Source organism: Salmo salar, chromosome ssa02 (genome assembly GCF_905237065.1).
Source record: "Salmo salar chromosome ssa02, Ssal_v3.1, whole genome shotgun sequence".
NCBI lineage: Eukaryota > Metazoa > Chordata > Actinopteri > Salmoniformes > Salmonidae > Salmo > Salmo salar.
This window is the reverse complement of record NC_059443.1, coordinates 56,628,179-56,654,818: the sequence shown is the minus strand read 5'-3', so window position 1 is coordinate 56,654,818 and position 26,640 is coordinate 56,628,179. Positions and strand designations below refer to the sequence as shown.

At 43.4% G+C, this 26,640-nt stretch overlaps 1 protein-coding gene across 7 annotated transcripts in view; it reads left to right on the top strand.

The window, feature by feature from the left end:
• The window catches only part of LOC106587732 (trafficking kinesin-binding protein 1), a 44,986-nt gene extending 27,518 nt beyond the window's left edge, over positions 1-17,468 (top strand). For 2 of the 7 annotated variants that reach the window (XM_014176339.2, XM_014176348.2), the window contains 13 exons: positions 6,745-6,821; positions 7,060-7,176; positions 7,527-7,624; positions 7,764-7,872; positions 7,966-8,044; positions 8,269-8,399; positions 8,700-8,774; positions 9,014-9,225; positions 9,574-9,813; positions 12,583-12,947; positions 13,242-13,448; positions 13,919-14,027; positions 15,595-17,468. In XM_014176339.2, the coding sequence (XP_014031814.1) occupies positions 6,745-6,821; positions 7,060-7,176; positions 7,527-7,624; positions 7,764-7,872; positions 7,966-8,044; positions 8,269-8,399; positions 8,700-8,774; positions 9,014-9,225; positions 9,574-9,813; positions 12,583-12,947; positions 13,242-13,448; positions 13,919-14,027; positions 15,595-15,988 (2,213 nt within the window). In that variant the 3' untranslated portion in view covers positions 15,989-17,468. The other 5 variants (XM_014176357.2, XM_014176362.2, XM_014176381.2 and 2 more) reach the window with 5 other exon arrangements.
• Positions 17,469-26,640: the final 9,172 nt, after the last annotated feature.

Here is a 26,640-nt window from a genome sequence, read left to right as displayed (position 1 = left end):
CACAGATATATAGTTGCTAAGAAGCGACCTATTTCAGCTAGAGTGTCTTTTCAGCCTCCATTTGGTCCTTTGTCTGAACAGGCTGCGTGCTGGCTGGCAGGCACCTTTTCTGTCAGTGTACTGCGACACTGGCATAGATGCTGGCACAGACCCAGAAAACGAACAGACTTTTCTAGAAAATCTCTGGCTGTAGATGATTCTTACACAATGGCTAAATACAATTGGATGAATTCTAATATTTCATTACACAAATAAGGTACAGCTGTAATCTGTAGGCACTGCAACTCAAGGGATTTGACTCGAGGGATATGATGATTTGACGATGATGTCATCAGGGCTGCCTACACCACAGACAGGCAGAAACTTTAACCTGGGTGCAGTTTCTGCCACAAATTATGATTTATTATCTCACTTGTCATCATTTAGTATTGGATGGAATTTACAAGGCTAATGATGTAATCATAAACGATGTAGAGCTAGAGGCTGGATATATTTGTCTAGGTCTTAATATTTCAAACCAAATAGTCAATTTGGTTTTATTGTTTATAGACCCAAGTTCAATCTTGAGATTCACTGGCTCTTTACTGCTATTCTGCCTTAAAGCACTCATAGTAGGCCTCAATAACCCACTAGGCAGGACATTGGTGTACTGGCTTTCTCTTTCTCCCTGACCCCTGCACCACACAGCTAAATGGATCAGGGCAGAAAGACGGAGGCATTGTGATGTCACGTGCAGGTTTCTGCAACCTGTCCCAGTCAGATACAATGGCCTGCCTTGTATTAGTAGCCTAATACCTCAGAATGGACGTTCCAAGAAGATCGGTAGAAAGGCTGATGATAATCTCTGTAGGGATGCAAGAATCAGGCTGACAGAGGACAGAGTTGAGCTTGTGGGTTTGATCCCTATGGATCCCTGTTGATCCTGTAGGCTCTTATGTACTGTACAGGATCTACTCTCAACCCTCCTGGTTAGGGTACAGTCAGCTAGGAAATCCCTCAGTCAAACAGCCCCTTGAGACCATCTGTAGCGTGGTCTTAGACGGCAATATAGTACAGTATGTGTTGCACACAGTCAACTGCACTGTACTGTGGCATAGCTTTTAAAGGGATAGTCCTCTCAGATGTCATCATTCTAGAAACATTTTCTTTCCAAAGAAATCAATCAAGCTTGGCACTGTGAAAAAAAATTAAGAAAATAAGTTGACAGCTAGATACAAATTCTGCATTAGTTATTCTCGATAGTCCAACGCAATGTTCTGTCTGCAGTGTGTCTGTATTAAATACCTGTTTCTTGTCTGGAAAGTAGTCCGGAACTCCAATTTGAGCAGCAGCAGCTGAAAAATGAGCTCCTACAAATATTGAAATTTACATGGTTTTTAGAGTGAAGTACATCGGAAAAAAGCTAAAGAAAACTGCAAGACTGAATAGGAGAAAAAACAAGCAACAAACAAAGAAGATAGGCTTTTGAAAAATAACTATTTTTCATAAAATTGTAGTTATCTTAGCAAGCTGAATTGTTTACCAGTTGCTAAGCAGTTGCTAGGGACTCTTTTGGAAGAAGCTAGCTAGCTAACGAAGAACAACAAAGAATATCTAGTTAACAGAAGAAAAGAAAGAGAAAATCAGGACTGAAGAAAAAGGATATCAAAGTGAAACAGTTCTCTAAAGACACAGGAGACAATAATACAAGAAACAACACTTCTGTAGCTTGTCAACTATGTGTCTGTCTATCCCTGTTCTCTCCTCTCTGCACAGGCCATACAAACGCTTCACACCGCGTGGCCGCTGCCACTCTAACCTGGTGGTCCCAGCGCGCACGACCCACGTGGAGTTCCAGGTCTCCGGCAGCCTCTGGAACTGCCGGTCTGCAGCCAACAAGGCTGAGTTCATCTCAGCCTATGCTACCCTCCAGTCCCTAGACTTCCTGGCGCTGACGGAAACATGGATTACCACAGATAACACTGCTACTCCTACTGCTCTCTCTTCGTCTGCCCACGTGTTCTCGCATACCCCTAGAGCATCGAGCCAGCGGGGTGGTGGCACTGGAATCCTCATCTCTCCCAAGTGGACATTCTCTCTTTCTCCCCTGACCCATCTGTCTATCTCCTCATTTGAATTCCATGCTGTCACAGTTACCAGCCCTTTCAAGCTTAACATCCTTATCATTTATCGCCCTCCAGGTTCCCTTGGAGAGTTCATCAATGAGCATGACGCCTTGATAAGTTCCTTTCCTGAGGATGGCTCACCTCTCACAGTTCTGGGTGACTTTAACCTCCCCACGTCTACCTTTGACTCATTCCTCTCTGCCTCCTTCTTTCCACTCCTCTCCTCTTTTGACCTCACCCTCTCACCTTCCCCCCCTACTCACAAGGCAGGCAATACGCTTGACCTCATCTTTACTAGATGCTGTTCTTCCACTAATCTCATTGCAACTCCCCTCCAAATCTCCGACCACTACCTTGTATCCTTTTCCCTCTTGCTCTCATCCAACACTTCTCACTCTGCCCCTACTCGGATGGTATTGCGCCGTCCCAACCTTCGCTCTCTCTCTCCCGCTACTCTCTCCTCTTCCATCCTATCATCTCTTCCCTCTGCTCAAACCTTCTCCAACCTATCTCCTGATTCTGCCTCCTCAACCCTCCTCTCCTCCCTTTCTGCATCCTTTGATTTTCTCTGTCCCCTATCCTCCAGGCCGGCTCGGTCCTCCCCTCCTGCTCCGTGGCTCGACGACTCACTACGAGCTCACAGAACAAGGCTCCGGGCAGCCGAGCGGAAATGGAGGAAAACTCGCCTCCCTGCGGACCTGGCATCCTTTCACTCACTCCTCTCTACATTCTCCTCTTCTGTCTCTGCTGCTAAAGCCACTTTCTACCACTCTAAATTCCAAGCATCTGCCTCTAACCCTAGGAAGCTCTTTGCTACCTTCTCCTCCCTCCTGAATCCTCCTCCCCCTCCCCCCCTCCTCCCTCTCTGCGGATGACTTCGTCAACCATTTTGAAAAGAAGGTTGACGATATCCGATCCTCGTTTGCTAAGTCAAACGACACCGCTGGTCCTGCTCACACTGCCCTACCCTGTGCTTTGACCTCTTTCTCCCCTCTCTCTCCAGATGAAATCTCGCGTCTTGTGACGGCCGGCCGCCCAACAACCTGCCCACTTGACCCTATCCCCTCCTCTCTTCTCCAGACCATTTCCGGAGACCTTCTCCCCTTCCTCACCTCGCTCATCAACTCATCCTTGACCGCTGGCTACGTCCCTTCCGTCTTCAAGAGAGCGAGAGTTGCACCCCTTCTGAAAAAAACCTACACTCGATCCCTCCGATGTCAACAACTACAGACCAGTATCCCTTCTTTCTTTTCTCTCCAAAACTCTTGAACGTGCCGTCCTTGGCCAGCTCTCCTGCTATCTCTCTCAGAATGACCTTCTTGATCCTAATCAGTCAGGTTTCAAGACTGGGCATTCAACTGAGACTGCTCTTCTCTGTGTCACGGAGGCTCTCCGCACTGCTAAAGCTAATCTCTCTCCTCTGCTCTCATCCTTCTAGACCTATCTGCTGCCTTTGATACTGTGAACCATCAGATCCTCCTCTCCACCCTCTCCGAGTTGGGCATCTCCGGCGCGGCCCACGCTTGGATTGCGTCCTACCTGACAGGTCGCTCATACCAGGTGGCGTGGCGAGAATCTGTCTCCGCACCATGCGCTCTCACCACTGGTGTCCCCCAGGGCTCTGTTCTAGGCCCTCTCCTATTCTCGCTATACACCAAGTCACTTGGCTTTGTCATATCCTCACATGGTCTCTCCTATCATTGCTATGCAGATGACACACAATTAATCTTCTCCTTTCCCCCTTCTGATAACCAGGCGGCGAATCGCATCTCTGCATGTCTGTCAGACATATCAGTGTGGATGACGGATCACCAGCTCAAGCTGAACCTCGGCAAGACGGAGCTGCTCTTCCTCCCGGGGAAGGACTGCCCGTTCCATGATCTCGCCATCACGGTTGACAACTCCCTTGTGTCCTCCTCCCAGAGTGCTAAGAACCTTGGCGTGATCCTGGACAACACCCTGTCGTTCTCCACTAACATCAAGGCGGTGACCCGATCCTGTAGGTTCATGCTCTACAACATTCGCAGAGTACGACCCTGCCTCACACAGGAAGCGGCGCAGGTCCTAATCCAGGCACTTGTCATCTCCTGTCTGGATTACTGCAACTCGCTGTTGGCTGGGCTCCCTGCCTGTGCCATTAAACCCCTACAACTCATCCAGAACGCCGCAGCCCGTCTGGTGTTCAACCTTCCCAAGTTCTCTCACGTCACCCCGCTCCTCCGCTCTCTCCACTGGCTTCCAGTTGAAGCTCGCATCCGCTACAAGACCATGGTGATTGCCTACGGAGCTGTGAAGGGAACGGCACCTCCATACCTTCAGGCTCTGATCAGGCCCTACACCCAAACAAGGGCACTGCGTTCATCCACCACTGGCCTGCTGGCCCCCCTACCTCTGAGGAAGCACAGTTCCCGCTCAGCCCAGTCAAAACTGTTCGCTGCTCTGGCACCCCAATGGTGGAACAAGCTCCCTCACGACGCCAGGACAGCGGAGTCAATCACCACCTTCCGGAGACACCTGAAACCCCACCTCTTTAAGGAATACCTAGGATAGGATAAAGTAATCCTTCTAACCCCCCCCCTTAAAAGATTTAGATGCACTATTGTAAAGTGGTTGTTCCACTGGATATCATAAGGTGAATGCACCATTTTGTAAGTCGCTCTGGATAAGAGTGTCTGCTAAATGACTTAAATGTAATGTAATGTAAATGTAGTCCAGTCTATAATGTTTATTTTAGCCTGATTACAAAAAGGATAACTTGAGCTTGTAAAGATTGAGAAGCTATTGGGGATTTAGCATTAGCATAAGTATGTACTCCCAGTAAATGACCATGTAACCATCGGATTTGCAGGAAGTTAGCCAGTTAGCTTGTTAGCTTTTGTTCTATGGATGAATCTATTTTGATAATAGTACAATTAGGAATTGTTACATGGATAGAGCTATTTCAATTGTAGTGACCTGATTTAGAATGAGTCTTTGTTCTAGGAAGCTACTTTAATTGAAGTAGGCCTAGCCATATTAGAAAATGTGCCTTTGTTCTATGGAGGAAGCTATTTTAATTGTAATTCCAGATGGGAACATTAGCAGTTAGCCCATCCCGGTTAGGACAGCAGTGTTTTAGGAAGCTATACTTACTTAGGGTCAAATATCCATGTGGCTATGTAATCTTATTATTGGAAACTGGACACTCTTGCTCTGCTCTACCATTGATACTTTTACTGCAATGTATTGGCACTTCTTTTGGTGCATAAGTAGCAGCAGGGGTTAAGTCTGTTGCAGGGGTTAAGGTTAAGTTGGCACTGTAGCTGCAGCCTGCTAGTGCTCGTGCCCAGTGCTGCAGGAAGCCGTTGGATCCAACTCAACCACCACTCGTTTCTGTGGACCGGTCTCAGTATCCTAGAACAAGATGTTATTTCTCTCTCACTCTTTCTTTCCCTCTTTCTCCTTTTATTTCATTCTCTGTTTCTCTCCTTCTCTATTTCTCTCCCTATATCACTTTTTTTCCACACTGCAGACCCCCCCATCACCTCTAAACAAGGACACACACTATTTTCTTAAAAGGTTCAAAGTATTAATGACTGTAGGCATACGGTAGATCCGGCCCAGGACCATTTCATTCCATTAGATAATTGGCTCACGGATGCTGTTACACAGTCACCCCATTTTCAGCCAAATGCTGCCCCTCACTTTAATTATTTTAATCTACTGTACAGTACTGATGAGTACCTCATCTCCTTGGTGCCAGCCAGGATTTTGATCAAATGGAGATTTGAATTGCTCATTTGAACACAGGGGTATGTTGCTACATGTACCTGAGACTACGTCTGCAGGATGTATGCTGATGAAAATAAATGTAAACTTGAAAATCCCGGCTGGTCAGGATAGAAACATATTTTGGATTATATGGAGATGAGGCCTTGCACTGAAACCATGGGTCCCACTTCTTTAGGTCACCAGAATGATTACTATGATGAACAAAGCATCAACTGTAACTCCATGATGACTCCGCTTCCAAACAGGATGAACACTATTCACCCATCAGTCCTGAACAGGGTCACAGTGTCCATTCACAAACCAGTAAACCAACTGACCTGTCTATAACCAGACCTCTCTATAATCACGGCCATAGATATTCAGCCTAACTTCCTACTGGGGGTTAACTGTTCTCATTACAGTGTTCTACAGCAGCTTGTGCTGAGGTATATTTATATCAGAGGGGAAGAGAGAGATGGGTCTTATCCCTGTAATGAGGATCAGGCTAAGAGGATAAGCTCTGACTGACTGGCTACGTGGTAATGTTGTGGTCAGCGCCCCGGTCTGTTTCCTTTCAACTGTTTTTGACCATGAGTCATTCACAGAAAGAGAGGGGATAAGAGAGGGCATAGTTGCGGGACAATAATGACCTGGTCCACTGGGCAGTTAGCTTTTACCTGTCAAAAGTTTTATTTCCCGATATCATGGTCAAATTAACTGAACTGTGTGGTCAGTGTACACCAAAAATTATCTTAGCTCCCATGACCAATTAAGTTTCTAACCAGAAAGTTACTGTCTCTATACTGTCCGAATAATTCACTGTCCAATGGCCTCTCCTACTTTTCAGTGAACTATATATTAACCAGCTATTCCCATCTCCCCCCTACAGTGCTGTGTTCAGAGAGAGTGGGCCAGGTCACTAAGACCTACCATGACATTGAGGCTGTCACCCACCTACTGGAAGAGGTAAGTAAATATAATGGGATTGTTTTCATACGTAAACCCTTAATCGCCATGGGACGAATTAAGTTGTATTGAATCTAATTGAATAATGTGTAACTGAGTATATTATACATTTTGAGCAAATCATGATAGTCATCAGCCTTAAGCATGTTGCTAGAATGATAAACATGTCTTCTGCTAGAAACTAGACTGTAACTACATCACAGAATGAAGAACATCAAACCCTTTTGTCGTCTTGCAGAAAGAGCGGGACCTCGAGTTGGCGGCCCGGATCGGCCAATCACTGCTCAAGCAGAATCGGGATCTAACGGCACGGAATGAGTTAATGGATGAACAGCTGGAGATCGCTAAGGAAGAGGTATGAGACCATCACTGTAGCCCTACTTTGATATATCTCACCTATTACAGAGAGAATACAGTAGTACTGGAGCATAGCATTTAGCGAGAGAAAATACACACTCATTTTGGTCCTGGAATATGAAACTTAACAGTGTATGTAGTATTTTGTTCCAGCCCGGCATTAACACAGCTGGTTCAACTTTGATTTAGACCTTGTATCACTTGAATCATTGCATTAATGCTAGGCAGGATCAAAAGCCTGCGCACCCGGTAACTCTCGCCCAGACCAGGAATGGCGACCAATGTACATGATAGATCCTAGTTCAGTACACTGACCCTGGTTCCTACTTCCTGGTTCCCATTCACCAGATAGCCCAGCTGCGACATGAGCTCTCCATGAGAGACGACCTGCTCCACTTGTACGCCAGCACAGAGGAGATCGAAAACGCCTCCGACTCACACACACTGTGAGTACACACACACGCACACACATACACTGCAGAGTACACATACACATCGTACATCCCCTCAGGCATATCAACACAACTTTGGCAGGTAAACGTAAGACTTACATTCTGACCGCCTTCTCTCTCTCCTGGTTTTCAGAATGAAGAGGAACGAGTCATCTAACTCCCTCAGTAACTTTGTCAATTATGACTTCATACAGCAGAAACTCAAAGGTCTGGAGGAGGAGAACCTCAAACTACGCTGTGAGGTGTGGAACACTGACTACTTTGAAATACCTGAAGTCATTGAAGTGGATTGGAAACTTGTTCATGCTAATGCCATTGATGTTGTCACTCCACAGGCCAATGAACTGACGTCAGAGACCGCTAACTATGAGGAACAAGAGCAGGAGCTGATGATGGTGTGTGTGGAGGAACTCAGTGAGTATACTATAATGTACTACAGTGTAATACTATACATATTTGTTAATGTATACGATATTACTGTGTTCCTGAGGGGAGAGGTAATTGGTGAGTGGGTGAATACAGTGAAAACAGTATGTGTTCGTACTGTGTATTCATACTAACCCTCTCCATCTCTCTCTCGCCTCTTTTTCTCTCTATCGTCTTCTCTCCCTCAATCTTTTTGTTCTACCCCCCCCCAGCCTCTGTGAATAAGCAGGTGGTGGACCTGTCTGATGAGTTGGCCCGTAAGGTGGAGGACACTCTCAGGCAGCAAGAGGAGATCAGCTCCCTGCTCGCACAAATAGTCGACCTGCAGGCACGCTGCAAAGGGGTGAGTGATAACAGACACAACAAGGCAAATGCATACACACACCTAAATACATACCCACACACACACAAGCATGCAGTGCACGGACACACACACACAGAGTTGGCATGGCACTCCTCTCATGCCTTGAGGTTCCACAAGGACAAAAACTCAAGACTCACCCACACCGAATGCTTCTATAATGGAGTACATTAAATATTTACATGTGCACTTAAGTTGGTATCTACAGTATTAAGTTGGTATACAGTATCTACAGTATCACTGATACGATCATGGTATTAACTCTCCACTCTGTTCCTCTAGCTCACCACTGACAATGAAGAGCTGACCCAGCACCTGAGTGCCTCGCGGGAGAGCCAATCACAGCTCAAATCAGAGGTAAGAAATGCCCTCAACATTCTCCCCACAATCCACAACTCATTACCCTCCAATGAGCTATCTATAACTTGTAGGATAAAGTTGCTTTAACAGTGATCTAAGGTCGGTTTTGTTAATTATTGTTAATGCAACGATTTGGGGAGGCTAAGCTGATCCTAGATCTGTCCCTCAAGGCAAGCTTGTACATAACCGCAGTAGCAGTGTGTATTTAACTGACCTCTGGCGCTCCCTGGCTGCAGCTAAAGTACCTGCAGGACAAGTACTCGGAGTGTGAGGACATGCTACGGGAGGCCAGAGAGGACATTAAGAACCTGCGCAACAAGAGCCTGCCCAACAGCACGGTGCAGCGCTACAGCGCCCTATCAGCCGTGTTCCCCATGGACTCCCTGGCAGCAGAGATTGAGGGCACCTTCCGCAAGGGCCTGGACGTCCCCGCCCCCTCCGAGTACAAGTGAGTAATGATGTCACTGTGAAAACATAAAACACCAGAGACAGTGTGCTTTTTCCAACCTGTTAAGCTCAGTTGAATGACAATACCGGTATGTCAGTTATGTGCCAGAGGTGAAGTGTTACCAAGTATGTTTGATTGAACAAAGACAGCATGACATAACAAAGCAAATCTGTTAATGAAAAATATAGAGTAAGTCAAATACAATGTTTAAAATGTTTCCAGAATTACACTAAAGAAGATCTAATATTCAAGCAGAAATACACTGACATAAACATATATATGTTAGACTTACTACCGGGCACTTTTTCACCAGCCCTAATCTATATTGTTTATCTATGGTTGCCAAAGGAACCACCCGTGGCGCGTGTTTGAGACTGTGAAGGTGGTGAACCAAGCGTCGAGGCTGCGTTCGCGGTGCCACTCCCCCGGCCAGGTGCCCGGCTCCAGCCCTGTGTCGCTGCGCTCCAGCTGCGCCTCCACCCCTCGTACCAGCTACTACGGCTCAGACAGCGCCAGCCTCACCTTGGAGGACAAGCCCCCTAGTGCCGTATCAAGGCTGGCAGAGGTGGCACACACTGAGGACAACAGGTGAGACTGGCAACAGTGTGTAAATGTACACTACCGGTCAAAAGTTTCAGAACACCTACTCATTCAAGGGTTTTTCTTTCTTTTTAGTATTTTCAACATTGTAGAATAATAGTGAAGACATCAAAACTATTAAGTAACACATATGGAATCATGTAGTAACCAAAAAATGTGTTAAACAAGTCAAAATATATTTTATATTTGAGATTCTTCAAATAGCCACCCTTTGCCTTGATGACAGCTTTGCACACTCTTGGCGTTCTATTAACCAGCTTCATGAGGTAGTCACCTGGAATGCATTTCAAATAACAGTTGTGCCTTCTTAAAAGTTAATTTGTGGAATTTCTTTCCTTTTTAATGTGTTTGAGCCAATCAGTTGTGTTATGACAAGGTAGGGGGGTATACAGAAGATAGCCCTATTTGGTAAAAGACCAAGTCCATATTATGACAAGAACAGCTCAAATAAGCAGAGAAACGACAGTCCATCATTACTTTAAGACATGAAGGTCAGTCAATATGGAACATTTCAAGAACTTTGAATATTTCTTCTAGTGCAGTCGCAAAAACCATCGAGCTATGATGAAACTGGCTTTCATGAGGACCGGCACAGGAATGGAAGTCCCAGAGTTACCTCTGTTGCAGAGGATAAGTTCATTAGAGTTACCAGCCTCTGAAAATGCAGCCCAAATAAATGCTTCAAAGTTCAAGTAACAGACACATCTCAACATCAACTGTTTAGAGGAGACTGTGTGAATCAGGCCTTCATAGTCGAATTGATGCAAAGAAACCACTACTAAAGGACACCAATAAGAAGAAGAGACTTGCTTGGACCAAGAAACACGAGCAATGGACATTAGACCGGTGGAAATTTGTCCTTTGGTCTAGAGTCCAAATTGGAGATTTTTGGTTCCAACCGCCGTGTCTTTGTGAGACGCGGTGTGGGTGTACAGATGATCTCTTTATGTGTATTTGTCACCGTAAAGCATGGAGGAGGAGGTGTTACGGTGTGGGGGTGCTTTCAAGTCACACTTAACCAGCATGGCTACCACTATCACGTTTCAGGTATGACCCAGATGCAGACAGTGTCGAAGAAACAAACGTTTATTTCTGAAACAGGGGCAGGCAAACGACAGGTAAAAGGCAGGCAGGGGTCAAAACTGAGAAGGACTAGAAAACAGGAGCAAGAAACAGGCAAGAGTAGGGGAACAAACGCTGGTAGGTTTCATGAACAAAACGAACTGGCAACAGACACAGAGAACACAGGTGTAAATACACAGGGGATAATGGGGAAGATGGGCAACACTTGGAGGGGGGTGGAGACAAGCACAAAGACAGGTGAAACAGATCAGGGTGTGACAACCACAGCATTCTGCAGCGATACGCCATCCCATCTGGTTTGGGCTTAGTGGGACTATCATTTGTTTTTCAACAGGACAATGACCCAACACACCTCCAGGCTGTTTAAGGGCTATTTTACCAAGAAGGAGAGTGATAGAGTGCTGCATCAGATGACCTGGCCTCCACAATCCCCCGACCTCAACCAAATTGAGATGGTTTAGGATGAGTCAGACCGCAGATTGAAGGAAAAGCAGTCAACGTGCTCAGCATATGTGGGAACTCCTTCAAGACTGTTGGAAAGCATTCCAGGTGAAGCTGGTTGAGAGAATGCGAAGAGTGTGCAAAGCTATCATCAAGGCAAAGGGTGGCTAGTTTGAAGAATCTCAATTATAAAATATATTTTGATTTGTTTAACACTTTTTTGTTTACTACATAATTCCATGTGTGTTATTTCATAGTTTTGATGGCTTCACTATTATTCTACAATGTAGAAAATAGTAAAAATAAAATTTAAAAAACGTGAATGAGTAGGTGTTCTAAAACTATTGACTGGTAGTGTACATGGGTATTTATGGGTATATGTGTGTTGCAGGAGATTTCTGCTTGAGTGTAAATGATTAAATAATTCTACCCTGAATTTAGAGATATGGTCTATATAGCCTGTAGAATGAGTAACTAAAGGGTTAAGCATAAGTCTCATGAGATTGACTAGGATAAGAGAGGAATTGGTGTCTGTGGGTTTAAGTAGACATCAACTGTTAAACTGTGGTTGACCTGACCTATCTTGAACCCTCCAGGTTTCCCTAATCTCAGAGTACTAAAAATGTCGGCAGGATCAGGATTTACGGTTTTGAGAGTTCTGGGGAAGAGGACAATTAACTCTTGATGTTAGTATGTAATGTGTGTGCGTAAATGAGGAGCCTGGTATATAATGTTCTGTAAAATGGACGGCAGAACGTTCTCTGAATAAACTGTACAGACCTTTTGCAGAAAGCTTAGTCCTTGCCTAATTAGTATTAACCTAGGGTCTTACAAACCTTGGGGGATTAGTCATGGCTTATTGATTGGTAATTAATAGCATTGGGATTCGAAAATTCCCGTATCAATGTGTGAATTACATTAACTCTCATACAGAGTCTACAGACATCAGACACACAGAGTATTTACTTTTCAAATCAAATTAATTTGTATTTGTCACATGCTTCGCAGACAACAGGCGTAGACTAACAGTGAAATGCTTTTGCATAGTATATTAATGGACTTCTGTCCTTCATACATGTTCAAACATACAGCTTCCATTTCTCTGGTCTCTGTGTACTAATAACAGCAGTGCATTTGTATCCAACACCTATTCTACCTCCTCTACTCTGACTGTTAGTGCATCAACAGTGTACAGTATATCATTAACCTGCCTTTATTTCTCTCTGGTCTCAGTGTGAGTGGCCCTAAGCGTCTGGGTATGCCGGGCATGCCTGGAGGCCAGGACCTTGAGGCCGCGCTACGCTGTTTATCTGACCGCCAGCAGAGCCATGCCTCAGAGCGCCCCTTCTTTGAGGTGGAGCGTGAACGCAAACTCCGTGCCCTGGCCGCCGCCTGCCAGGGGTGCAGTGAGGAGGGCGAGGAGGTGGGCGAGCTGGGCTCCAGCGGGTTCCTTACACCCAACGACAGCCTGGTGTCCAGCTCGGTGGCGTCGACAAGCACCAACTACTCCAATGGCAGCTCGCTGCACTCCTCGGCCGGATCGGGGGTCTCGCGCTCCTACCTACCCGATCGCCTGCAGATTGTCAAGCCCCTGGAAGGTAAGGAGGGACGGGGAGACCCTGTGTGTGTTCTTAGCTGAGATATTAGGTGTGCGGTAACTCAACTGTTAGTTTTACGGTAACTTGCCTAAGGTTGCTAGACTCAGTTACAAGTGAAACTATGAATGTAGACTCTAAAGCTGAAAATAGACACTCTTTACAATTGTTTCCTTCTTTCAATATGAAAAATATGCATGATTAGAGAAATACAGGTTATTAAATAAATAAATAAATAAATGTGTTATTCCCAACATACAACAATGTTAACTATATCGCCCTTCCTCTCCACCCCAGGCTCAGTGACCCTGCACCACTGGCAGCAGCTGGCCAAGCCCAACCTGGGAGGTATCCTGCACCCTCGCCCGGGGGTCCTCACCAAAGACTTCCGGGAGCTGGAGATCGACCTCCAACACGTCTACAGCCTCAATGACCTTGAGGAGGATGACCCTGACCTATCACAGCTCTCCCACAGCCTGGCTGCCGGAGCCCATGGCACCATGGGTAAGAAAAGAGGCCACAGGGTAGTGTTAAGTTGAATTTAGTAGATACTGTTGATAGGGTCTCAATTGTGAGTGAAAACATTCACACATACACACACCGTACACACTCATTCCTCTGGTCCCTCTAGTCTGGTGTGAAAATCTGATCGTTTTCCCTTCTCCCTCCGACGGAACTCTTTAGGTCCGTCAGATTGGGTAAGGGAGAACGATCAGGCATTGACACTGGAACCTTCTATTTGGATAACATGTCTACTGTGGTCCTTATCCCCCTAAGTGCACCTGTGTGGTAGGTGTGATGTTACTAAACAGTTTGTGTCATTCCAACTCATACTGTCGTTGTGTATCGTACATTCTCCCATCCGTGTCGTGTGGTGGGTGGCTCTGGGATTTTCCTCATCCATTGTGAGTAGCTGTATTTGTTGTGGTGTGTGTGTTTTTGTGTAGTTGTGTAAGTGTGTCCATCACCCACAGTCACTCCTCCATCCTCCGGCCCCAACCTCCCCCAGACCCCTCCCACCCACACCGTCACCACCTGTCGGCGCCACCACCCCTCCCTCCTGCTCCCCTCCTTCTCCACCAGGTAAGATCTGCGAGTCACTCACACACACCTATTCATTGGTTACACTTTATTTTATAGTCCTGTTTCACATTTTATTTTATGTATGATTTATTTAACCAAAAAGCAGCGTACAGTCAAGTGCAGAAAGTTACATGTTTTTTGTCTGGTATTTACTGAGAGTGTATTTATGGTGACAATGAATACTTCCTGGAAGGTTCGTCAAAGGCGTGGAAATAATAGGACACCTGGTACTAAATGGTGTTTGAAATGAATTCAAAGGAACATAAGTAATTACCAGGTAGTGGACTGTTGAAGGTTGACTGAACTAAATCTACTATTCAATAAAATTTGCATTTGAATGGAAGTGTGAAGAGACTTTCCCCTGTTTCTCCAGTTTTCGATTTTGCTTCCAGCACCATCACTAATTGGTTTTGTGTGTGTGATAGATTCTGCCTATTATCCAGGTAGTGGACTGTAAAATATAGTGAAATCCATTTATTTTTCATTAATTTGCCTTTTGGTATTCATTCAATCATTAATTCATTTATTCATTCAACCAAAGCCCAATATTAGTAATGACGTGAAATGGTATTTAAGATATGACTACAAAAGACTACACCACTCTCAAAACAACAGCAGCTTTGCTGTGCTGCCCCATTTTTCTCCTCAAAAGTACTTTGCTACTTTGTGTGTGTGTGTATAGCAGTCCTTCTCTCCTCCCTTACTCAATCCGTCTCCCCTTACCCCATGTCTCTCCCCTCAGTGGTAGGAAACGCTGGTCCAAGCACTTTCTCCAGCTCTAAAGTGGGCTTCCTAGGCAAAGTAAGAGCCAACAGGCATGGACAGAGTGGGAATGATGCAGGAAAATCCCATATTTATCCCCTAACTTTTCTAAAACATGCCCCTTCTAACTGTGAACCCACCCAACCCCTAAGTAAAACTATTGATCATACCCCACACTAGAGCCTTAAACAAACACCACTAAAAAGTAACGTGAATAAATCCATTCGCAGCTACGGCAATGCTTCAACTTTCTATGCATAAAACAAATGGATGTTCTTTTGTCTATTTAAATGACTTTCAGGTTTAGTATTAGTTTATTGGGGCCAAATCCTAATTTAAGATAACACACATAAGATAACACACACACACATAACTCAAACTTTAATACACACATGTCTCCCATTCCAACATCTTAATGCCTGCTTCTCTATTAAGGATTTGGTCGATTATCTTGAATCTACTTCGTAAACAACATATCACACACTTGCTTGGCTTGCTAACGTGGACACCATGGCCCCTGTGCTCATCTTAACAGTTCCTGATCCCTTCCAGATTCTTCCAGGTAAACTGTATGAACCAACAGAAGTCATCTTTTCAGTTCTCAGGCTGACTAACTAACTGACTAACACAATCTCTAACCCACCCTTACAGGCGTAATCCATCACAGGGAGCAACTATACTAACTAACCGCTCTTAGCTAATGGTGCACTGTTACTAATGCTCCTAAGCTTCTAGCTATGCATTTATTACATATAACAGAACTCCTGTGTCTGATTGGTATTTTTCTCTTTTCCTGTATTTACAGCATTTGCTCTCGCAGCCTGTCCGCTTGTGGGAGCTGTGAGCATCTGAGTACCACATCGCCCTCCTCCTCCAATCAGCAGCACCGTGTGCTGACCTTTGACCCTAGCCATGGCGGCGGCCACCACTCCACCTCCACCACAACACCTCCTCTATCACTGGGACTCCTGAGGCTGCTGGAGGAGCAGGGCATCTCCGCCTCCACCCTCCCCTACCCTTACCACCAACTGACCCCACACACTGCCCACACACGCCCCACAACGGTAGAGGAAGAGCGGGGTGGAGGAACATGCACTATGGAGGAAGAAGGGAGAAGGAACATTTTCAGCTTCAACCTGGTAGAGAAGCTGAGGAGTCTGGGACTTCACAAGGTGGCAGACCGAGGCGTGGTGGACTGAAGAGAGAATGGAGAAGAGAGAGAAGCAATCAGGCAATACAGACATCCACCTAGAGTCTGAGAAAGACTGGGAAAACTCCTTCTCCCTTTCCTCCTTAATGGTCATTGACTTCAATCCATGTACTGACTATGCACTGTACCGCCATTTTGTGTTTTGGGCCCACAGCAATACATCGTAAAATGGAACCTCAGGAGAACCATAGAGCCATACGTTGAGTTTCTGTCACATGTATAGTCACTCTTCTGTTTGTAATGGACTCGTGTATTGTAGATACTAGGTCTCCACGACAATGTGTGACATCATGATCATTCTCAGGAGAGTCACCTGATCACCGGTCCGGCTGGCTTGAACACGCGCAAGTTTTTATTTTTATAAAATTAAAAGAGGCAGGAACATCACAAAGAAAAACATGCGTTTCTTTTTTATACCTGTGTTTCGTGGGTGTCGGATGGTTTTACACGGTATGAAAGAAAGGGAAGGCTTCTCGTGGTGTTTATTATTATAGATTTTTTTTGGAAAGACCCCCACCGCTATGCTTTTTTTATATATATTTTTTACCATGAAATACAATCACATTACCTTTTCATTACTTTGGGAAAGATTCAAGGTATCATTATTTAAGAACCACTAAACTGACCACAGTTTGTCACACTTAAAAAACCCAAGATGCACTGGAATTCAGTATTTTCTTTTGCATATTATCTGCTATTAGAAAATGAAGCATTTGTGGGTATTAACCACATTCACTTTACTGTGGTAAAACCACACTTCAATCACTCCCCATTACAGAATGGTAGCGAGATTGATACACTGACTGAACTTCCTGAATGTTTGTGACATTAATGACATTCACTGAGGTATACTAATCTGCTCTTTACCCAAAAGTCCTCATTTAGCACTTGTGGTACTGTGCGTTTGCATGGCATCACACATCACCTGCTGCAAATCACTGTAAAATGCTTTACTTCGAAATGCTGTCAATTATGTCAGTCATTGTAAACTTGTGTATTTAGTCGTACCTCACCAAAAGCATTCATGTAGTCTACCATGCTGTATCAAAGACACCTGAAAGTGACTGTAAAAGGTCTCGCCACTAGTCTATGTGCTGGATCTGTGTTAACAGACCTTAAACTAAAGTGTTGTTGGTACAAATGTAATTCCTGTCATCAGGAATAATGAAAGTGAGCTGTATGAACATTTTTTCATCAATTGATCATGGACTGCATGCTTTTTTGGATGCTCCTTCTTGTGTCTGGACAATCAATTGTAGATAAAAGGCATAGAATACTGCAGATCAAAAGGGAAAATGATAGCAATTATGACCATTTGAATTCAGAGGAAAATGAACCAAACAGCAATACATATATTTCAGATGTTGAAATCGACTACTCTTTGCTGAATTTTATGTTATGATCACTGAGATGCATGTCTGTATAAATTGTACCACATGTACATTAAAAAGTACATTGTATTTCCATCAGCCACACGTGCATGTGTGTTATTTTTCTACTTGAAAGGACGTTTCCCCGGACACATTAAGCCATTAAGAACACTTAATGCAGATTCTACAACCGGTGTCACGATTCTCTAAGACTGAACCCAGAAGCAGACCAGGACAAGGTGAGTAAAATGAAGGTGAGTATTTATTGGTAGTCTTGATGTGTAAATTGAATAATCCAGGAGACGGAGCGGCAGCGGAGGTGAGTTGATGAGAGTGAATGGGTTGATCCAATGAAGTCCCTGAATCCACCGACGGCCAGGCAAGGGAGTTGAATGTTCCGGGAGAATGACTGTAGACAGAGTAAAGGTGAGTGAGTAACCGGCAACAAGTACAGAATAACAAAACAATCTCAGGAAACATGATGCTGATACGCTGGCACAACATACTGTTCGTCGCTAACGATCCGGCAGGGAATGGATGTCAGGTCAGGGCTTAGCCTGTTAGGGCTAGGGGGCAGTATTGACACGGCCGGATAAAAAACGTACCCGATTTTAATCTGGTTACTACTCCTGCCCAGTAACTAGAATATGCATATAATTATTGGCTTTGGATAGAAAACACCCTAAAGTTTCTAAAACTGTTTGAATGGTGTCTGTGAGTATAACAGAACTCATATGGCAGGCCAAAACCTGAGAAGATTCCATGCAGGAAGTGGCCTGTCTGACAAGTTGTGTTTCATCTTGGCTCTTTTTATTGAAGACTGAGGATCTTTGCTCTAACGTGACACTTCCTACGGCTCCCATAGGCTCTCAGAGCCCGGGAAAAAGCTGAACGATATCGAGGCAGCCTCTGGCTGAAACACATTATCGCTTTTGGCAAGTGGCCGATCAGAGTACTATGGGCTTAGGCGCGTGCCCGAGTCGACCCCATGCTTTATTTTCTTTCGTCTGTTTACCTAAACGCAGATTCCCGGTCGGAATATTATCGCTTTTTTATGAGAAAAATGGCATAAAAATGGATTTTAAACAGCGGTTGACATGCTTCGAAGTACGGTAATGGAATATTTTGAAATTTTTTGTCACGAATTGCGCCATGCTCGTCACCCTTATTTACCCTTTCGGATAGTGTCTTGAACGCACGAACAAAACGCCGCTGTTTGGATATAACTTGGATTATTTTGAACCAAACCAACATTTCTTATTGAAGTTGAAGTCCTGGGAGTGCATTCTGACGAAGACAGCAAAGGTAATAACATTTTTCTTATAGTAAATCTTTGTAAAGACTTTGGTGAGTGCTAAACTTGCTGGGTGTCTAAATAGCTAGCCCTGTGATGCCGGGCTATCTACTGAGAATATTGCAAAATGTGCTTTCACCGAAAAGCTATTTTAAAATCGGACATATCGAGTGCATAGAGGAGTTCTGTATCTTTAATTCTTAAAATAATTGTTATGCTTTTTGTGAACGTTTATCGAGAGTAATTTAGTAAATTCACCGGCAGTGTTCGGTGGGAATGCTAGTCACATGCTAATGTAAAAAGCTGGTTTTTTATATAAATATGAACTTGATTGAACAAAACATGCATGTATTGTATAACATAATGTCCTAGGGTTGTCATCTGATGAAGATCATCAAAGGTTAGTGCTGCATTTAGCTGTGGTTTGGGTTTATGTGACATTATATGCTAGCTTGAAAAATGGGTGTCTGATTATTTCTGGCTGGGTACTCTGCTGACATAATCTAATGTTTTGCTTTCGTTGAAAAGCCTTTTTGAAATCGGACAGTGTGGTTAGATTAACGAGAGTCTTGTCTTTAAAATGGTGTAAAATAGTCATATGTTTGAAAAATTGAAGTTTTTGCATTTTTGAGGTTTTTGAATAACGCGCCACGGGATTACACTGGCTGTTGAGTAGGTGGGACGCAAACGTCCCACCTAGCCCATAGAGGTTATGAAGAGATGATGATCAGGACCAGGTGTGCAGATGGTTGATGAGATGCAGGTGCGGGTAATCAAAAGTTCTCCCGCCTAGCTTCGTCGCCTGGCAACCAGACAGGGTGCGTTCAGGAACCTCAGACAAAAGACTCCAAAACAAAAAACAGTCAGCTCATGCAGAAAACAGACTCAGGAAGCGGGATTCCTGACAACCGGCCCATGTCCTAAATGAAGTCAAGAAATGTCTGTAGACATATATACTGCGAACATGTTTATTTTGACACTTGGATAAAAGTCAAAACTCATGATATAAGCTAATGAAAATATATACAATCTATTTCAAATAGGGATGTATTCCTGAGTAACGCCAGTGCAGGCAGACGTTTCTCAGTTGGCCTTTGGTACGTCTCTACCCTGCAGTCCGCCGTCCAAAGTCGACCAATCTTTGGTAGTCCCTGCCCGGACACTCGTTCATCATCTCTGCGGAAAATACAAACCCACATGAACCAAACAGAATAGTTAATTGTGCATTTAAAGCGAACGACGATACACTTCACATTTGTCACGGTAGATGTTGGCATCTCTCTCTCTCTCTCTCGCACACACACAAGCACTTGACTCCACACCACGCGTACCTGAGATGGCCTGCATGATTTGCTTGGACATGAACTCGCGCTGGTCCTCCGACAGGTGCGCCATCCTCTCCATCCGTGCCATGCTCGTTTGTGTGTCTTGCTCCTGCTTAGCGACGTTCTCCGCAGCATTCCTCACTGCCTCCCTCCTGGCCAGTAACTGTGACAGTATCCCACCCTGTTTGGTGTTGCCATCCGACTTGGATACGGGTGATGTCAAACCAACCCCCACTAGCGCTGCCATAAGGACGCACACTAACAATCCACTCATTGCCATGCCTGGACGCAGAAGACGTTTTCTTACAATATAGCTTTAGATTATTAAAAGTAGGGAATGCAAAAAATGTTTTTTGCATGGAAGTGGCAGTGGCAATTACCTTAAAAGAGGTGACCGTACGTGACAGTCTGTACAAAACAAAGTCAGCAAGTGCGAATGATATTGCCAGTTGTCTGTGTCAAGTCTTTTATACACAAAGGTCTATGTAACCAATATGGTCAAAGAGCAATGTCTGATAACAATGTCCAAGATAGATCCATTGATTGATTAAAAGAGACGATGGAAACGCCATGCGTAATGGATACTCGGTGCCAGAATGAGGCACATCAATATTCTAATCATTCACCTGGAAATGTGAGACAATAAAGTATAACTCAGATGTTCAATAGTGGTTGTTGTTACAGAAGTCTACAACCCTGTCATAACACCTGTATCCAAAGCCAAGGTCCACCAACTCTAACTTCCACTTGCATTGACATTCAAGGAAAACTATGAATCGATCATGAAAAATGCCATGGAAAAAAATGGCAAGTTGTCTATCACTTAGAAACACATTTGAAACACAAAGGCACTATATCATTACTGTTGTTTTTAATATAGACCTAGTTGTAAAATGATTATGACAGTGATATCGTTATGGCGTAACCTAAAGAACGGATGAGGAAAGGTTTAGTGGCCAGTGAGTGATGACGTACGTCCTCCATCATTGACTGGGACCAACGTTCGAGTTGGTCACCTATAGATTTTTGTTAAAGAAGTATCTTCTGTGTATAATATAGTCTTTAGAAGCTGTGTATTTAAAAAAATTGAATTCATACAGATATGATATCCATTTAGAATGTTGTAAATGAAGCTTGTTAATATATATATATATTTATTATTATTATTATTATTATTATTATTATTATTATTATTATTTTTTATATTTTTTAAACACTGGAATTGTTGTCAGGATACCACAGCCAAAGTAACATGCCGTTATGGAAATAGGAAACGAGATAATGGTTTAACATGAACCTGATGTCTCTTTTTATTGTGCACTTCACAGTAATGTAAAGTATCAACTCATTTATATAGAAAAACTGGAAGCCAGTCTGTCAGTTTCTGGCACTCCAAAGACGTTGAGAACGTTTATGGAGGGTCTTTCCTAGGAAGACAGGGTTGAAAGTAGTTTTGAAATTCTGTGTAATTGAGGTGCGTTGTGAGATGTTGTTCTTTCAGTTTTGAGATGTAGGTCTGGAAGAGAGAGTTAAGGAGAAACGGATAATTAAAGGGAGATGAAAAGGATCATCATTAAAGCAAAAAACACATAATAGTGTTGATGTCCTATATTAGAAAGACATCCATTTTGTTAATGTCGTTCCATATCCAGGCTTCCAAAGGGTCTGTGAGTCTGTGACGTGTCCCGCCATCTTGCTACACCTTATACAACCAACTAATTAGCTTTACCTTAACTGAAAGGGGGGGGGGGACGACATTATTCCAATCCTACACAACCACATTATTCTCATTTTACTGCTGGTACTTCCAGTAAAGGAGGTATACCACTCCCCTCTATAACTGATTTATCATAAAATCCAAGACACACAGGCATTCCAACTGACATTTGGAAGGAATTGCACGTAGGCCAAGCACAATTAGGACTCACTCTTTTGCTTTTGTTACCGTCTTACGCTCATCGAGGCAGAACATAAATATCTCTAACTTTGATAATAGAACCAAAGAAAACAGAAGGCCTGCCAAGTTACTAGGCACGCAATGGTGTCTTGATTTTCCTGGAAATATCTCTTATCACACGGTGCCAAAGAAGAGTTGAGTCAAACACTCCCTTTTAACCTTTAGGGTCACCAGACCCTAATATAGTCTATTGATTTCACGTCCTGACCATAGAAAGCTGTTATTTTCTATGGTCGAGTTGGTCAGGGTGTGACAGGGGGGTTTTATAGTTTAGTTTTTCTAGGTTGTTATGTTCTAGTTTTGTATTTCTATGTTGGGTTGATCTCCAATTAGAGGCAGCGGGTCCTCGTTGTCTCTAATTGGAGATCATACTTAAGTAGGTGTTTTTCCCACCTGGGTTTGTGGGAGATTGTCTTTGAGTTAGTGTATGTTTCACCTCTGCGTCACAGTTTGTTGTTTTGTTATTCAGTTTATTTATATGTATTGCATAGTTTCACAGTTCAGTAAAAATGTGGACCGATAATCACTCTGCACTTTGGTCCGCTCCTTCCTAGGACAGCCGTGCAATTGGCTGAATGAGGGGGCTTTGGGGTTTCAATGGGTGGTGGTTTGAGGATAGTGACAGTGAAGTCTTCATGGGGATGAGTTTACATAGCGAGGCATGTGGATCATTCATTATGTTGTCTTGTGGGTCCAATGTGTATGAATTATTTGTAGTTTTGTGCCTTAGAGGTAACACTAACCCTTAATAAAGTATTCACATCCCTTGATTTTTTCCCACATTTTGTTGTGTTACAGCCTGAGTCTAAAATTGATACCATTTAGATTTGCTGTCACCTGCTTACTAAAAAAATCCCAATATGTGAAAGTGGAATGATGTTTTTAGACATTTTTACAAATTAATTAACAGTGAAAAACTGAAATGTCTTAAAAATGTAAAAATGTGCTTAACAAGTCACATAATAAGCTGCATGGACTCACTCTGTGTGCAATAATAGGGTTTAACATAATATTGGAATGAATACCTAATCTCTGTGCAATAATAGGGTTTAACATAATATTGGAATGAATACCAATTATCTGTAAGGTCCGTAAGTCGAGCAGTGAATTTCAAACACAGACTCAACTACAGGGAGGCTTTCCAATGCCTTGCATAGAAGGGTGCCTATTGGTAGATGGGTAAAAAAAGCAGACATTGAATATCCCTTTGAGCATGGGGAAGTTATTAATTACACGTTGGATGGTGTATCAATACACCCAGTCACTACAAAGATACAGGCGTCCTTCCTAACTCAGTTGCTGGAAAGGAAGGAAATCGCTCAGAGATTTCACCATGAGGCCAATGGGGACTTTAAAACAGTTACAGAGTTTAATGGTTGAGTAGTTACTCTACAATACTAACCTAAATGACAGAGTGAAAAGAAGGAAGTACATAATACAAATATTCCAAAACATGCATCCTGTTTGCAACAAGGCACTAAAGTAAAACTGCAAAGTAAAACTGCAAAAAATTGGGCAAAGAAATGTACTTTATGTCCTGAATACAAAGCATTACTTTTGGGGCAAATCCAACACAACACATCACTGAGTATCACTCTTCATATTTTCAAGCATGGTGGTGGCTGCATCATGTTATGGGTATGCTTGTCATCGGCAAGGATTAGGGAGTTTTTTCTTTTGATGAAAAGAAATGAAATAGAGCTAAGCACAGGCAAAATCCTAGAGTAAAAGCTTGTTCATTCTGCTTTCCGACAGACACTGGGAGACAAATTCACCTTTCAGCAGGTCAATAACCTAAAACACAAGGAAAAATATACTCTGGAGTTGCTTACCAAGATGACATTGAATGTTCCTGAGTGGCCTAGTTACAGTTTTGACTTAAATAGGCTTGAAAATCCAACTTGAATAATTTTTTGTAAATATTGTAAATATAATATGTAAATATTGTACAACCCAGGTGTGTACAGCTTTTAGAGACTTAGCAAGAAAGTCTCACAGTTGTAATCACTGCCAAATGTGATTCTAACATGTATTGACTCAGAGTGAATACGTATGTAAATTAGATATTTCTATATTTCATTTCAATAAATGTGCAAACATTTCTAAAAACAACTTTTCACTTTGTCATTATGGGGTACTGTGTGTATATGGGTGAGCTTATTATTATTTTATTCCATTGTGAAATCAGGCTGTGACACAAACAGGCCTTCCCTGTGGCTCAGTTGGTAGAGCATGGTGTTTGCAACGCCAGCATGGTGTGTGCAACGCCAGGGTTGTGGGTTTGATTCCCACGGGGGGCCAGTACAAAAAAATAAAAAGTTTATGAAATGTATGCATTCACTACTGTAAGTTGCTCTGGATAAGAGTGTCTGCTAAATGACTAAAATGTCAAATGAATAAGTCAAGGGGTGTGAATACTTTCTGAAGGCACTGTATCTGTGTGCTATTCATCACTGATGATTTTTGTTCAGGTGAAATGGCCCTGGGGATGTGTCTGTTCATGCTCTGACAAGGTAGAACTCATTCATCATCATTACATGAAAAGAAGCAGGGCTCAATTCAGTCTAACCTGCCTTGCAGTGCTTACACAGCAGCTCATTTCCCCATGATCAAATAAACTCCTAGAATGGTTTTCACTACTGTAAAAACAGGTTGATGCTTGATGGTTTTAAGAATTAGTGTGTGAGCTTGGGCAGTTTTTATTGATCAAAGAGTGTGTAAACATACAATACGATGTGCTCTCAAAAAGGAAAAGGCAGACATTGCTCTATTACAAGAGACACACCTCTGGGATCTTGAACATGCTAAACTCCGCAGAGCTTTGGTGGGACATGCTAAACTCTGCAGAGCTTTGGTGGAACATGCTAAACTCTGCAGAGCTTGGCTGGAGCATGCTAAAATCTGCAGAGCTTGGGTGGAGCATGGTAAACTCTGCAGAGCTTGGGTGGAACATGGAACATGCTAAACTCTGCAGAGCTTGGGTGGGACATGGAACATGCTAAACTCTGCAGAGCTTGGGTGGGACATGCTAAACTCTGCAGAGCTTGGGTGGAGCATGGTAAACTCTGCAGAGCTTGGGTGGAACATGGAACATGCTAAACTCTGCAAAGCTTGGGTGGAACATGCTAAACTCCGCAGAGCTTGGGTGGAGCATGGAACATGCTAAACTCTGCAGAGCTTGGGTGGAACATGCTAAACTCTGCAGAGCTTGGGTGGGACATGCTAAACTCCGCAGAGCTTGGGTGGAACATGGAACATGCTAAACTCTGCAGAGCTTGGGTGGAACATGCTAAACTCTGCAGAGCTTTGGTGGAACATGCTAAACTCTGCAGAGCTTTGGTGGAACATGCTAAACTCTGCAGAGCTTGGGTGGAGCATGGTAAACTCTACTGAGCTTGGATTGAACATGGAACATGCTAAACTCTGCTGAGCTTGGGTGGAGCATGCTAAACTCTGCTGAGCTTGGGTGGAGCATGTTAAACTCTGCAGAGCTTTGGTGGAGCATGCTAAACTCTGCAGAGTTTGGATGGAGCATGCTAAACTCTGCAGAGCTTGGGTGGAGCTTGCTAAACTCTGCAGAGTTTGGGTGGGACAGGTGTATTTCTCATCTTTCAAATCTAACTGTAGAAGCACAGCCATACTTATCCATAAGCATGTTCCATTCATAATTGACAAAAACATATCTGATCCAGAGGGGAGATATAATAATTACTGGGTCACTGTATGGGTAACCAATTATTATCTTCAATATTTTTGCCCCTAACACAGATACTCCTGCTTTCATGTCAAAAATGATAACCCTGTTCAATGAGCATTGTGTTTCCTTTGGAGTGCTGGCTGGAGATTTTAATTGCACTCTCAACTCAACTCTGGACAAATCATCGCAAGTCCCCACCACAAACCCTAGATCGGCAAAGATGTTGAACTCTCTTACTAAAGAGCACTAGCGGTCCTTCTGGCCCCCCTAAATGTGGAGTATGAAATCATTTTTACATAACTAATTTTTGCTATCGTTCTTTTTTTACATCCGTTATTAATGTAACTGGCCCCTCTAACAGTACAACTGGCCCCAGCTTGGCCCCCCCAGTTTAAATGGTCTAGAACCGCCACTGCTAAAGAGATGGGACTGATGGATACAGTTGGTTGGAAGTTTACATACACTTAGGTTGGAGTCATTAAAACTTGTTTTTCAACCACTCCACAAATTTGTTAACAAACTATAGTTTTGGCTAGTCGGTTAGGACATCTACTTTGTGCATGACACAAGTAATTTTTCCAACAATTGTTTACAGACAGATTATTTCACTGTATCACAATTCCAGTGGGTCAGAAGTTTACATACACTAAGTTGCCTTTAAACAGCTTGGAAAATTCCAGAAAATTATGTCATGGCTTTAGAAGCTTCTGATAGGCTAATTGACATCATTTAAGTCAATTGGAGTTGTACCTGTGGATGTATTTCAAGGCAAAACTTCAAACTCAGTGCCTCTATGCTTGACATCATTAGGAAAATCAAAAGAAATCAGCCAAGACCTCAGGAAAAAAAGTGTAGACCTCCACTAGTCTGGTTCATCCTTGGGAGCAATTTCCAAACGCCTGAAGGTACCACATTCTGTTAAGCGGAGCGACACAGGGGAACCCAAGAGCAGACTCAGATGAGGAAACAGGGATGAATGAACCAAAATATTTATTGTT